This window comes from Pocillopora verrucosa, chromosome 1 (assembly GCF_036669915.1).
Source record: "Pocillopora verrucosa isolate sample1 chromosome 1, ASM3666991v2, whole genome shotgun sequence".
NCBI classification, from domain to species: Eukaryota; Metazoa; Cnidaria; class Anthozoa; order Scleractinia; family Pocilloporidae; genus Pocillopora; species Pocillopora verrucosa.
In genome coordinates, this window is record NC_089312.1 from 19576640 (window position 1) to 19590816 (window position 14177).

Sequence of the window (14177 nt, forward strand, 5' to 3'; positions counted from 1 at the left end):
CACATTATTATAGAAAAGTTTTCTCTAGGTTCAAAACGTGTGCAAATGACCTTGCACCAATTAACAGTAGAAAGAAACTTCACCTACAGTACGATGCACGAAAGAGATCTCGTTAGCAGAATTGCACAACAATGTCAAAACATTACCTTTAGGTTATTTCAGCCCTGCAGCTGCTGTAATTTTGCATTTCAAAGGTAGCGTACATGTCAACAAAAACTACATGTTTTAGCAATTAGGTGGAAAACATTTATCTGCTCGCAGCTGCAATGTCCTTGAAAATTCAAGGATTGACTACTGATTTATGCTGGCAGAAGATCCTAGATCCAACAAGGAATATTTGAAATGTTTATGTTTGGCCATCGGTGAGATAAGTTTGACTCATGATTCGAAAATGAAGGATTATCGCGAGTAAATGTTTGCGCCAAATAAGTTAATGTTTTTGAAAACACTAGAAATTTTCATTAACAAACTTTAGAGGGGGCAACAGAAGTTAATGTACTAATTTATGATATGTCTCGTCTGCACAGAAGAATCGAGAAAGCCTGATACATATTTTATTTCTTTCAAAATCGTCCAAGATTATGTAACAACTTGATTGCTGAAGAACGCTAATAGTTGCTGTGATCAGGCTCATCAAAGACGTAATAGCTGTAATTTTTAAAGTGGCGGGATTTTTAAGGAACTAAAGAACCATGCTTAACCATAGCGTAATTAACTTTGAATCATTTATTTTTAAATAAAAAAAGCCATTTCTGCTTTGAACCGCTTCAAGCAATGGAGATTTTTTCCAATCCAAAGCAAGCCTATAACGGATCTTATTGCGGCTGCTTTTTTAAGGAAAAAAGTTGTACTCTCCTTGCACTTATGTATGTTTATTTTCATCTTTAGGACATTTCCTCATCTAGTACAATACTTAACAATTGGTGTCTTGCTCGACAGAACTAATGATGTGATACCATAGATAATCTCTACACTCTAAGTAGTTGTAAGTAGTAACACAGGCCTATTTTAGCTGGGAGTAGGAAAACGTGTGTGCTCGGCACTCATGTTTCAAACTTACACCAAACGTTCTAAATACGCATTTTACGGAGCAATATGCTCCAGAACTGTTTATGTCTGCTATTAGAAGGTTTACCACCTAAAGCAGCTAAACAAGTCTTCATTTATTACCATAAGATTAGTTTGGTAGTTTAATTTGTAAATTAGGCAATGGTTGTGTAGGGGTCGGTACACAAATTGTTACTTCAATTCAAACTTTGCCGAAAACGGCATGACTACTATACATAAAACTTGAACACTTAGACTTCTCCTTTAGATTATGCGTCACTTAAGTTCGGTTTCCGAGAAACATACGAAGTTAGTTTTCTTTTGAAAATCATGAGTTCCAAAGGATGAAAACACCGTGTTATTTTCACGCATCTCAGTAGATTCGCTTTGTTCTTTCTCCGCGTGGTCCTGGGTCTTTGGAGAGATACATCCGGAACACGGAGGGTGGCATCTCCGTTTTTCCATGACAGCCATGATAGAATTGATTACACTGGAGACGATACATAACGCTAATAAAGCAGGGAACAAACCGACAAGAACGGTAATAATTTTACTTGTGCTTCTCTTACTGCCTTCATTTACAGAGATGTTCAGAGAGAGCTGTGTAAACTTTCGGGGCTCCCGTAAAACGTAGTCTCCAAATCCGATTGTGGTAAATGTCACAAACCAGAAATAAACACTTTCAACGATAGACCAATTGCGGAGAGGCATCGATAAAAAACCGGCTGTAAGAATCGAAATTACCATGATCGAGAACAGGACAATCGCAGTCTTGATCTGCATATGCTTTGGTTGCAGCGTCTTGAGGAACTTCTTTTCAAACTTTGTGATGATTGTGTTCACCCATTTGGCAATGAGCTCGCCCATGGATTTTAACATAAGGAAAGTAATGGGAATTCCAAGTAAAGAGATGAAAATGCACATCACTTGGCCAGATGGTGTTTGCGGAGTGATGTTACCATAACCTGTAGAAAAAAGTGTAAAGATCTTATGCACATTGCTATCTTTTCACCATTATCTCTATAACTATTTTCATTTTCCCGAACCTTTTATGTTGCATCCCAAGACTCGGAGTTTGAATTTGGTCATTGTGGTACAGATGCTTGTTTATCAATTAAAGAAAGATCATTGTTCAGTATATGTTTGTTCGGCGCTTCAAATATATCATTTTAATTTTTCCTGTAGTTTCTTATTCTTTTGATCATAAACATAAGGTCAGAATCGTTTTTCTATGTTTTCTTTTGGTGATAATTTTTTCTTCTGCAATCTTTCGTTCAACAAACGCCCATGTATATTTTCTTATGAGCGGTGGTTTAAAAAAACTCGGTATTGAGCCATCACCGCTGATTCGAAAGGATTGTACTCAACAATCTAGTTTCTGTTTGTTTGTTTACTTTTTTAACGAAGCATTTATTTCTATAACACTGATCAAAGCTGAGAAAAATATTGCTGAAATAATTTCACGTTTTGAATCATTTCAGTTGAGATCGGTAGTCTACTGGGTGTACGGTATCACTTTCCTCACCGATCGTAGTCCAGGCGTGGAATATGAACCGTATTGCGTCCAGATAGATCCATTGCGGTTTAGGCTCGCTCAAGGCCTCGTGTGCTGTTCTCGAAATATTGTTGAACTCTTCAATGCTCATATTGTATTTAGACTCCAGCGACTCATAAAGCGATAACAATAACTTGTATTTTTCCTCTTTGTCATCCTTTTCCTTGTACTCAACCGCAACAAACAGCAGAGCACTAATCGAGCCGAGAAACCAGAAGACTAGACAACGAAGAAGTGCTGTTTTTAATAGCGGGTCAAAACTCATCTTTTTCACCTTCTTCACCTTCTTTGAGGCGATTGACTGTAGAAAGAAAGTAACAAACACATTATGAACTATGATTTGACTTTTTCGGCATGTGGTCCGGAATGCAAATCATTTAGATCTCTTATTAAACTGGTGATTACCCAATCATTAGTTTGACCAAGTAGGCTGTCGATCATCTTGCGTTCAATCGCGTGTGGAGCTTATATTTTAAAATTGGTCTCCAACCTCTTTAAAGCCTCCAAACAGTTTTAATCATCTTTTCAATTACTTACAAATAAGCTTTGGATTGTTTTAGTTTGAATTCGTGTTTACCCTCGTACAGTGAAAAGAAAGAGGAATATTGAGCTAACACCAGAAACTCTCTCGTTCTCACTGTTTGTAAATTCGGTCAAACTCATTCAGTTTCCATGCTATTGTTGTTACCTTTCAAAACCATCCTTGACTACCTAGGTATAGACTTAGCCACATACCTCGGTATAGTTAAACTACGGTCCATTTAAACTAAGTCATTAAATCGGTTGGCTCGGACTGCCTGCTAATGTACATATATGTTTCGGGGCTCCGTTTGTATTGAATCATTGGGAATCTCAGCGGGCATCCAGTTTCTTGTGAGCATAGTGAATAATGATTAGATAAAAATTGCCTTTTGCGGGTCGTTGCTATCATTTTTTGTGCGTCGATAACGTTTCTATTACCGGGTGTTAAGATGAATGAGATCACTAATTTAAAAATAGTTTACTTTAATGAAGAAAGGAGTGACAGTTAAGAGTCTAAAGAAGCCAGAAAGAATATTTAAAATCGACAAGAATGACCAAAAAGTTGTGTATTGCATTGAATCATTTTCAATTTGTGAACAAAATCAATGTTTCCACTTCGAAACGACAGGGATGTCAAGGTACAAAACCAAGAGAATATCAACTGTTGAGATCTTGACAAAACTGAAGAGCCAATGTTAGCACTGATGTATCAGACAAACTGCGGCAATTCACTCAAAGTTCGATTTCACTCCTACTTTCATATTTTGTAGCCCAATATGTCCTAATAATTGTGTTGTAGTTTTTTTATTATTTATTAAATTATTTTTTTTCGTTCGACCGCTCAAATATGCAAATTTTCACCGTGAAGATTACCCGAGTTGTGTGACCTCATGTGACGAATATATTTAGTATATATATAGACGGTATTTCTTCAACATAATCCTTTGTTTTATCTTCAAACTTAATCCCCTGTCATTATTGAAGCTGGCGAAGAAATATTTATTTTTTGGATGAATATTTTTCCGACATACTTTTCCTATGTCGAATAGTAGCATCAAAACAAAACAGCTTTTACAATGACCGATTAGACAGAACTTACTGAGCTTCAAGCTTTTGACAGACAAAAGGATGGTTAAAAATTTACTGTAGACATTTCCTTGTGTATTTGTGTTGTTCTATCGTGAGACGAACTCAAAGTCCAGCAAAATTTACTAGCTAGCGACTATGAAATATACATTGCACCTACTTGTTGCCACCGTTTACTGGCATCAAAAATCAAACATAACACTCTTACCTTGTTTATTTATGATTTTATTAGCTGTTTCGATGATCACGTTATGCTCTACCCCATTCTAACCAGATTTGAGTTCCAGTTCATATATCTTCTCCATCTTATTATATCAGTTGCATGACAAGCGTGGCACAGACAAATTCAAAGATGATTCAACCTCCGAAATACCAAGAGATGGGTCTTTTTTCCTCTTTGCATGATATCTAGAAAAACCTTTCAGGAATTAATGCATTCAGAAAACTAAAATGTCCAGATCCGTCGATGACTCCTTTACCGGTTCAAATCCGCTGGCGGATATGGACCCTCCTTCGCAGATTTGGAACCCCCTCCCTACCAAACTTTCCTTTTAAGCATCGTTTGTATCATATTTGGTAACTAATTCTATTTGCAAGCTTTTTGTCGATGTTCTTTTCAATCACAACACAACATTCCTCAATAAAGGTAAAGAAAAACCAGCCATTTCGTTCCAATTCTACTGCATTTATAATAGCGAGTCGTGCAGTATACGCAAGAATTAGATGCGAACAAACTACTGTATTCGAACTATTGAAATTGTAACAATAAATCTTCGCTTCTTCTGATGCGAATAAACATTAATACGAAACGTCATAACAGTAGTGGAGACTATTGCGTCCAGTCACAAAAATACCTCAGACTGATTTTCTAATTAAATAACATTAAACAGTTTCTGAACTTGAACGAAGTAACTACTCCTACTACAGGTCGTTCGTAAAGCCTATGAGAAGTAAAAGTGTTTCTTCTCTAAACTGTTGGAACTCTCAGCTAATTTTCAGATGCAAATCAACATTAATGTTTACGTCTTAACAAAAGTAGAGACTATTACATCGAACTCAATCTTATTTTCTAATTTTAACGATCATTAACTGTTGAGGGATCTGAAATAACAAACTCGCACTGTACCATGTCGTCCCAACACTCTGGCATTGAACATTAACAAAATAAATTAGTGTCACAAGTTTGTCTCTTACTGAATCTAGCATTGTTCGACTATCGCGGAAAAGGTTCAAAAACGACCTCTCTCCAAACATTGAACTAAATGCTTGCGCATTTTCTCTCGGTCAAAAGAAACATCCGACGGGTTATTTCGAGCTGACAGTTCGTATGCATTGGCGATACGCATGTTTTGAATTAAAAACATACTGAAACGTAAAGTACTATCTACGATCTATTTATAAGAGAATGTTAAGGATGATGTTTGCACTCAATTCTGTTGGGGGGGTCAAAATCGGGGAAGGGGGGGGGGGTCCATATCCGCTAGCGGATTTGGACCGGGGGTTCCATTTCCGCCAGGACACCGGTGGAAATCAAAGAATGGTTACAAAAGTCAATTTGATTGACAAGCTACATACTGATCATGATTTAGCTAATTGATCAGTTGTATAAGCGTCTCACCTTACATGCTAGCATGGAGATTTGCTGTTCATTTAAATCGTTCGCTAGTGGAACTGGTGGGTTTAGTTATCGAGAAGACCGAAGTTGCACACCTCAAGTCGTTCCCTTGCATAGTTGTAAAAAAGACATTTCAAGTCACTTGCGGAGTTGCAAGTTTTCAGCCCCAGAAAATGAAGTTGATCTTATTTTGTCGCGTGCTGGCATCTTCGAGACGCTAACAGATATCGATGATTTAACAATGTTGGGTGGAGTCGTGGTTCTAATAGTAGATGTTGGGTTTCTAAAGAGGTGTCCGGCCATTGTAAAGGTAGGGTTAAGTCGATTCCAAACGCAGATAGGGGAATTAACAAGCGAGTATCACAGAGAGTACACAAGATGTCTGGAAAATTCATACAGCCTGCCTCCAATAAGTAGGCTTCTTACCACCGTCAGACCTAAATATCGATTGGGAATTGGTCAATAGGCTACCAAAAATCCAGACAGAAGCGGAGTTTTCTATACAATTGTCTGAACACTTTGATGGCCTCCTGCCGTCTGGTGGGACGCGTAATTATGCACATGGTGGTAAAGGACCCTTCCGCACAAGCTACTAGACGCTGACAAAACTTGAAAACTCACCAAAAATCACATTAAAATTTGTCCTTGCTAAATGTCATCACCCCACGCTGAACACCTTTACATAAAAGGGCGGGGTTGCGTGTCGGGAATTTCGAAAACGACCCCTATAAAATTATAAATTGTACCTGAGTCTTATCTGTGTGGGAGTGGCAACGATCGATGTCTACCCTAAAAAGTACCAATTCAAAAGCAAAAAATTGAAAAATTCCAAAAATAAAAATTCTTTGATCGATATGCTCTAGAGGCTCAAGTCAGTTCATTAAAATCGTCCTAGTAATGCTTATGTCAGGTATTTTGTTGAGCTAAAAACACCCTAAAATGTACCAGCTAGGTCTCAGGTAGTCAACTAAAGTTTGAGACACCGTGAAAGGTACGAGATCGCTGATTTTGACCCCAATCAATTGTTGCGTGACTAGCTTATAAATTAAATGGGGGAGGGTAAAACGCAACGCAAAACCTAGGCTCCTGTCAAAAAGTAATGCCCAGGCGTAATATAATAATCGAGACAGCTAATAAAACCATAAATAAACAAGGTAAGAGTGTTATGCCAGATTTTTTTACAAATTGTTGTAATTTATGCCAGTAAACGGTGGCGACAAATAGGCACACCATGTATATTTCATAGTCGCTAGCAAGTGAATTTTGCCGGACTTTGAGTTCGCCTCAAGATAGAACAACACAAATACACAAGGAAATGTTTACAGAAACTTTTTAACCATCCTTTTGTCTGTTAAAAGCTTGAAGCTCAGTAAGTTCTGTCATATCGGTCATTGTTAAAACTGTCTTTGTTTTGATGTTGCTTTTCGACATAGGAAAAGTATGTCGGACAAAAATATTCACCCAAAAAATAAATATTTCTTTGCCAACTTCAATAATGCCAGGGGATTAATTTTAGAAGATAAAACAAAGAAATACCGGAGGTCAAGTATATTCGTCACATGAGGTCACACAACTCGGGTAATATTCACGATGAAAATTTGCATGTTTGAGCGGTCGAACGAAAAAAAATAATTTCTCCATAACTGAAATATATTTTCACACACACAAAAAAACTACACCGTAATTATAAGTATATATTGGGCTTCAAAATATGAAAAGTAGGAGTGAAATCGAATTTTTGGGCGACTAGGAAGTAGGAAGTTCCACCTTTGTAAAGTTAAATGTTCAGAATGATCGTCTAATAAGCTGTGCTGCTATAAGAATGATCGTCTAATAAGCTGTGCTGCTATAAGCATTGCATCGAGTAAAAGTACATGCCTGTGTTACTCAGACCCAGACTGTGTATTTCCAATTTACTGATAAAATGATTTATACCTTTAACTCACCATTTATGAAGGAATTTAACTCCAAATCTTCGGTGAAAACGATCTAAAAGCGTCGTTGATGAAACGAGTTAAACCACCAATAAAAGGCTTGAAACAAAATCCGACTCTGATATAAATTTGCAAAAACAACAAGCCAATCATGGAAGGTTAGCTAAGTGAACTCCTTAAGTGAAATTCCCTGGCTTGGTACTCGATGAGAAACTCAAATTTGACTTTCAAATTTGACTTTCTCCCTAATTTCACGATGCAAGTTATACAATTTAGCTCTTTACAGAGTGCTCAAGCACAGTAATCTTTGCATTATACTCACACTTATCTATTGTTTTGCCACACACCTGCTGTCTAAAATGACATTTCCATCTTCCTCCCGACATAACCACCTGTGTCGTTAACCTGTCTGTCTCTGGCAGCCAACTTAATTCGTTTTCTTCTGGGCATAATTTCAGCCCTGAGGCAGTAACTGATGATCCCTTTACTCAAAAACAAGATTGACGACCAGAAACTTGGTCGTAGGGTTTACGCAACTAAAGATGGATAAGCAAGATTGTCTTTCACCTCAATTCCAGATATTCGTGTTTCAAATATAGATCTTCTATTAACGTAGTCATAGCCTTGAGTGACGTTTCGTCCCTGCCAAGCGATAATTTTTGTCTATATTCGCGCCCTTATTCCTCACTCTGTGTTGCGATGAACATAGATAATTATGTAGGCTCAGGAATTAAGTAGATAAAGCTTCTCCTTGCAAAAGTACGTTCTCAAGTTCATAACGTACACACTGTGTCACGCACTCGAGTATTGAGTCAAGAAAAGATTTCAATTCAGTGTCGAATGTAGTCCATGATTAGTTGAGTTTTGCTTTTCTCGGATCCTTAAATGATTAAGAAAAGTCTCGACACCCTGTCAGCCGATTGGATAGAAGACTCCAAAAGCATAAAACAATCGCGACTTCCCCTCTTTTGCGTTTTCCCGTATCTTTGGCCGATTGGTAAAATTTTCCTTATTAGCTGATTGGCCTTTGTGACTACTTCGATTGAATGCATTATGAAATTACCAATAATCATTTTGTTGACACATGAGCAAACAGGAGCCAATAAAATAAATATATACTAATAATAACTAGCAATTTTTTTAAGGAGCATCGTGAGCAAATAAGTCAATTAAGTTTACCCACAGAAACTGGTCAAACATATTATTGAATATGTTATACTCATATGATGTTATATGTTATATAACATATTATTATATTGTTAAACATTTAACTCATTTTGAATAAGGAAATGAATCTAAGCAAAACGATATGAACACTGGGTTCAACTTTTTCAAGTTAACGATCGGGTACATTCCCAAATAGAACCGTGCGAAAGGTTACCTAGTCAGATTGATTATTATGGATACTTGACACATCTTCTCCTCCTTCGTACACAGTCAGTGCAGCTCCTCTTACTTGGACTTCAGAGGTTCCTTATCATCGCGTTTTCCCTTTTTCTCACTAGATGGACTCCTGTGTATTCTAAACTAAGACGAGTGATTGCACACAACCAAAATTTGCTAACCAGTGTTATTGTGAATTACTGTGATATCTCCTTTTGGAGCCCATAATTTTCCAATTCTATAAATGTATTTTCGGCCTCTTCCTTATCAGGAATGTCGCATTTGTCACTTCCAACGTGGTTCTTGTTTTTTCGAGGGACACATGTGGAGCACCGAGGCCGCAATCTCCTTTCTTCCAGAACCTTCACGATGGAGTCCAGTACACTTGACACGATGCAGAGGCCAATCAAAGTTGAGGTGTAATAAGTGATGCCGATAAAGAACATAGAAGGTGTGTTAAGTGATTCGTTGTTAGGAGAATTTTTGGAGTTCAAAGAGGGGGTGGCCATTTCTTGTCTGTGTGGTATGTAGTCACCGAAGCCAATCGTAGTAAAGGTTACAAACCAGAAATAAATTCCTTCAACGTATGTCCAACTAATTACGATATTAAGCATCATTGTGTAGGACAGTAGTATCATTATCATTATAGAAAACAGTATTATGGCACTCTTTGTTTTAACGTGTTTTGGTTCCTCTCTTTTCAGTAGTCTTTTTTCCACCTTCGTGACGATCGTTTCAACGCTCCTTGAAATAAGTTCTCCAGTAGATTTTAACATGAGCAAAGTCATTGGAATCCCGATGAAACAGACAAAAATACACAGCACCTGACCAGAGGGTGTTTGAGGAGTGATGTATCCGTATCCTGAAGAATGAAATTAGAACGAAATTCGAGCATTAACCCTTTGCACCCTAACATCAGTATCCATATTCTCCATACTGTTCTTTATACATTTCCTAAGGTGCTGACAAGGAGAATTTGCATACCAATCAAAATTCATTTCCTTTATTTTCATAACCTCATCGTGTGATTCAGAGGTGATAATGTAGGGAAATAATTGATGCCAGTCACTCTTAGGGTTTAAAGGATTAAGACTTCAGACTTAAAGATAATATATAGATTTAGCCAAGCCTAAAAGAGGAGCTCGCATTTTTTTCTCCGCACGTCTAAAGGGCACAACGCCTTGCCCCGGCCAGGACTAGAACCCGGGTCGTCCGACTCGGAGCCCAGTGCACTAACCACTGGACTACTGGACAAAGCCGTGGCGTTGGCGTGCCCGCGGTACAGTTGACCACGCATGTTAAAAGTAGCACCTTGTACGGTCGTACATCCAAATTTTTTCGGCTCGATGGGTTACTACTATTTTGTATAATTATGGGGCTACGCTCTGCGAGCTCCGCTATAATACTGAAACTGCTGCTTACTTGGTGAAGCATTTTTTGTCAACATGCGTACTAAGAAGTTGAAAATGCATTACTGAAATGTTTTTCAAGCTGCCATCAGTTATGTGGTGGAATGATGGATGCTGATTCAAAGAATTCTAAGTTAATGTTCTTGAGTTGTGTTTCGAGGATTTGAATTCTATTTTTTTTTAACAGCTTAGACTTCGTTACACGATACCAAAACTAGCGTAGTATACCATACCCTCGGTTACGATGATTTGAGTTACCTGGACTTCTAGTTTGTTTATGTAGTAATTATTTGAATCACTTCACAATATGATAACTAAACAGTCGTTGGATATAAGGTTTATAAACTTCTTTTTTTTAAACAAATTTACCAAAGTGCACCCTGACTCACTCCTATAAACTTCACTTGTGCTTCGTGTAATTAAACCATCTTTATCACAGGAGCCAGTGACTATATTTCTTTGGAAGATTGAAATCCACCAAGACAGAAATGAAATTATTTCCATTTAGCTAAGTGCACATGAAAATCAGGTCGAACTGAAACCGGCAGAAGTGTAGTCCAATACCGCACTGTGGTTTTCATTGTTTCAACCTCTTAGAGTTACCATTATTAATTCAATTATTAACAAAGTTAATACAGTATGTGGGAAATGTGTCTCCAACTTTTTTGTAAGAAAAATAGAAAATTTATAGAAACAATTTTGTCAAATCTTGGCTGTTAATGCTTCCAATTTTCATGTCAATATTTGAATCAAGTCATTGAAAGGGTGGCAGCGAAGTTACAGAGTACATCGCTCACCGAAATTGTTTCAAACCTATTTTCATTGAAAGATATTCAGTTATTAAGTTATGTGGGTAATAACTGACTTAAAATGATATTCATTCGTTACGGTATTTCGAATAAAAAAAAACTGAGATAAATTTCACCTGAAAAGCCCGCATTAATATTCAAATATCATTTGGGAATCTGGGGTTTAGATAAATTAGAAAGCTACCAGATAACTTCTTTCTCTTTCATAGGTCTATTTAGGTAAGGAAATGTATAATGTATTACATGTGGCCTTACCAATTGTAGTTAACGCTTGGAAAACGAAGTCAAATGAAGCCACGTAGGTCCATTCTGGTTTGGGCTCACTCAATGCCTCGTGCGCTTGTTTGGTAAAGTTATCAAACTCCTCCGTACTGACGTTACATTTAGAGTTCATGAAAATGTACAAAGAGACTAACAACCGATACTTTTCTTCAGCTTCATTTTTTTCTGTGTACTCCACTTCATGGAACACCCACGCACTTAATAAGATCCACAGTAGGACGCCAGCAGCTCGAAGAAGAACTAATTTTGTCAACATATCCATCCTCAGGAAAATTGCCTCTTATTAGCTGCTTTCTTGTTTTGAATTTTGAGAGGAGTATTTAGGAAAATATCGAAAGTAGAATGCACTAGTCAAACATGTAGCAGCAGTGCTGGAAACACGAAGGCACTGTCGGCCAACGGCTATTTTTTTGGAATAGTTTATGACCGCCGTTTCAAGCCCTACCTGTGCTCAATTCCATGAACACGGAATATTTTAAAACTTGTCAAACCTTCGTAACACTGCTGTATCTATTTCAGTTCAAGAGCATAATGCATATGTACTCTGTAAATTGAACTAACCAAAATTTGAGCACAAGAGGAGGTTTCAAAACTCTTAAAAAGCTAATATGCCAATATTCAAACTACTGAGCACCATTACCTTCTTTGGTGGTTTTAAAAACTTACTTGATTTTCTATTCATAAATGAACTACATTCAACTGGCATTCAGCGTAATCCGTATAAAGAAGCTGTTGTTCTTCACTTGGTAACATGATATATAGAAAACGAAGTAAAATGATGGTGGTTGAAACATTACGCTTTCAATCCGTGGAATTCAGTATGCCTTTCATTGCTCTGCAAGACAGATCTTTTGTTTGGTAGTCTCCTGTCTCTGGTCGAATTAATCATTTATCGCCTCGAACCTGTCGGTGAAATTACGAGACCTTTGCATCAGACTGCAAATGTATGGCCACTGTATAGCATTTGATTGGTTGGAATCACTTAGCTTGTGTTACCCTAAAATGCATAAGTCCCAACTTTTGACAGGAATAACAGTGATGGTAAAGCAAGCTTAAAACAGCAGAAATCGCCACACCGAGTCACACAACGCGTGACGCATTCATGAATAATCGTTGGCTTTTTCTCGAGACGTGAGCTTGGGCCGCCTGTGATTAGACCGCGGGATTTCCCAAATCAATGTAATCCAATGATTTGAACTTACGAGAGTACCTTGCAGGCGTAATGAAAGGACTTTTTGCGCTTTTATAATATGTTAGTTTTAACTCAAGATTTTCGCTTTTTCAAATTTCGTCTTGTTCTAAGCTACGAGTCTTAAATAATGTAAAATCCCAAATTTTATGCCTGAAGCTATGAACTTACAGAGGGCAATGATGTTGATGTCAGCCAGCAATCTGATTAACCACAACATTAATAGTAACTGCTATGGGGTAGAAACCCCACTGAAAAATTAAAACTGGCGGACTAAGGATTGTCGTACAAGGAAAACGTTTTAGGAATATTAGTTGCGATGATGAGTTACTTATTTTATTTGGGTATCAAGTAAAGCACTTATCATAAGTGGATCAGTTTCCTGTGGAAACTGGCAAGCAAATATTGTTTTGATTACCCTGAATGAGTCAGGTAATACACGATGACATACCCATGAGAAGAAATACGATGTAAGTATCAAACCACAAACTCACATTCAGTATCCTCAACTGTATTCAAAGTAATTCAAAGAAAGCTTTTATCAAGTCTAATCTTGAGCTTTCCTTTAGCTTTTCCAACAAATTTAAGAGCTTTAATTTTAGTTATTACCCATTGTTAACACCTACGTGTTTTCTTCAGGGGTTTGACTATGAATATTTAGAGGATCTTTAAAGGTATTCTACCTTGAAAAGTCAATTTTTATTGAATCTGATTATGACAACCATGCTTCACAAGTAGACGATCGAAGGACATCAGTTATATCCTCACTTATGATCTCTTGGTCATACACATCTTGACTCACTGTACTATTCCTGTCTGAAGAGGAATTTATTGAGTCAAAACAGAGAAACACCTGCTAACATGACATAAGTCTTCCAGCAGCCTTAACGGCATACCATTAATGTTTCAGTGTACCAGTCTATAGTAGGAAAGTGGTTAAAACTTGCCTTTATATGTGTCTTATTAGGAAGAGATCCCGTGAGAAAAGGGATCATTTTGAGGATCAAATTATACACCTTAAAGAGTGTCGAAATAATTATTATTCGTTACATTTCCATTCATTATTGAACATCACCAGTCGCTTCAAGCTGGCGGGTGTCCTCGATCGAGTTGCTTAGGTCACAGCATGCAATAAGCTTCCTGAGGTTCGTTGCATAACCAACACAAGAAGATGAGAAAAAATCAAATAGGTAGTAACAAATACCATATTACACAAACTGTGCTGAGGTGTGAAGGGATACCGCCTTTATACTACCGTTGGATTCATAAACAATTTTAAATTTGAGGTGCAATAGCTGAATTGCATTTAGGTAATTTCCTCGGTTGACTGACAATCGTCAAATCAG

The 14177-nt window shown here is 37.4% G+C and overlaps 1 protein-coding gene across 1 annotated transcript; it reads right to left on the reverse strand.

The window, feature by feature from the left end:
- Positions 1-697: 697 nt before the first annotated feature.
- LOC131788866 (uncharacterized) lies at positions 698-11958 on the reverse strand. Its single transcript, XM_059105963.2, has 6 exons — positions 11616-11958; positions 9344-10004; positions 9262-9286; positions 8107-8241; positions 2573-2903; positions 698-2012 (listed from the first exon to the last, which is right to left on the reverse strand). The coding sequence occupies exons 1-6, from the start codon at positions 11902-11904 to the stop codon at positions 1324-1326; spliced, it is 2130 nt and encodes a 709-aa protein (XP_058961946.2). The 5' UTR covers positions 11905-11958; the 3' UTR covers positions 698-1323.
- Positions 11959-14177: the final 2219 nt, after the last annotated feature.

What these genes read in the sequence shown, in the direction of transcription:
- LOC131788866 (XM_059105963.2), bottom strand. Translation starts at nt 11,904, where the DNA reads ATGGATATGTTGACAAAATTAGTTCTTCTTCGAGCTGCTGGCGTCCTA. An exon ending in CCAAGCGTTAACTACAATTG is followed by an intron (nt 10,005 to 11,615) that starts GTAAGGCCACAT and finishes TTCATTCTTCAG; the next exon opens with GATACGGATACATCACTCCT. An exon ending in AATACACAGGAGTCCATCTA is followed by an intron (nt 8,242 to 9,261) that starts GTGAGAAAAAGG and finishes TTTTGAGTAAAG; the next exon opens with GGATCATCAGTTACTGCCTC.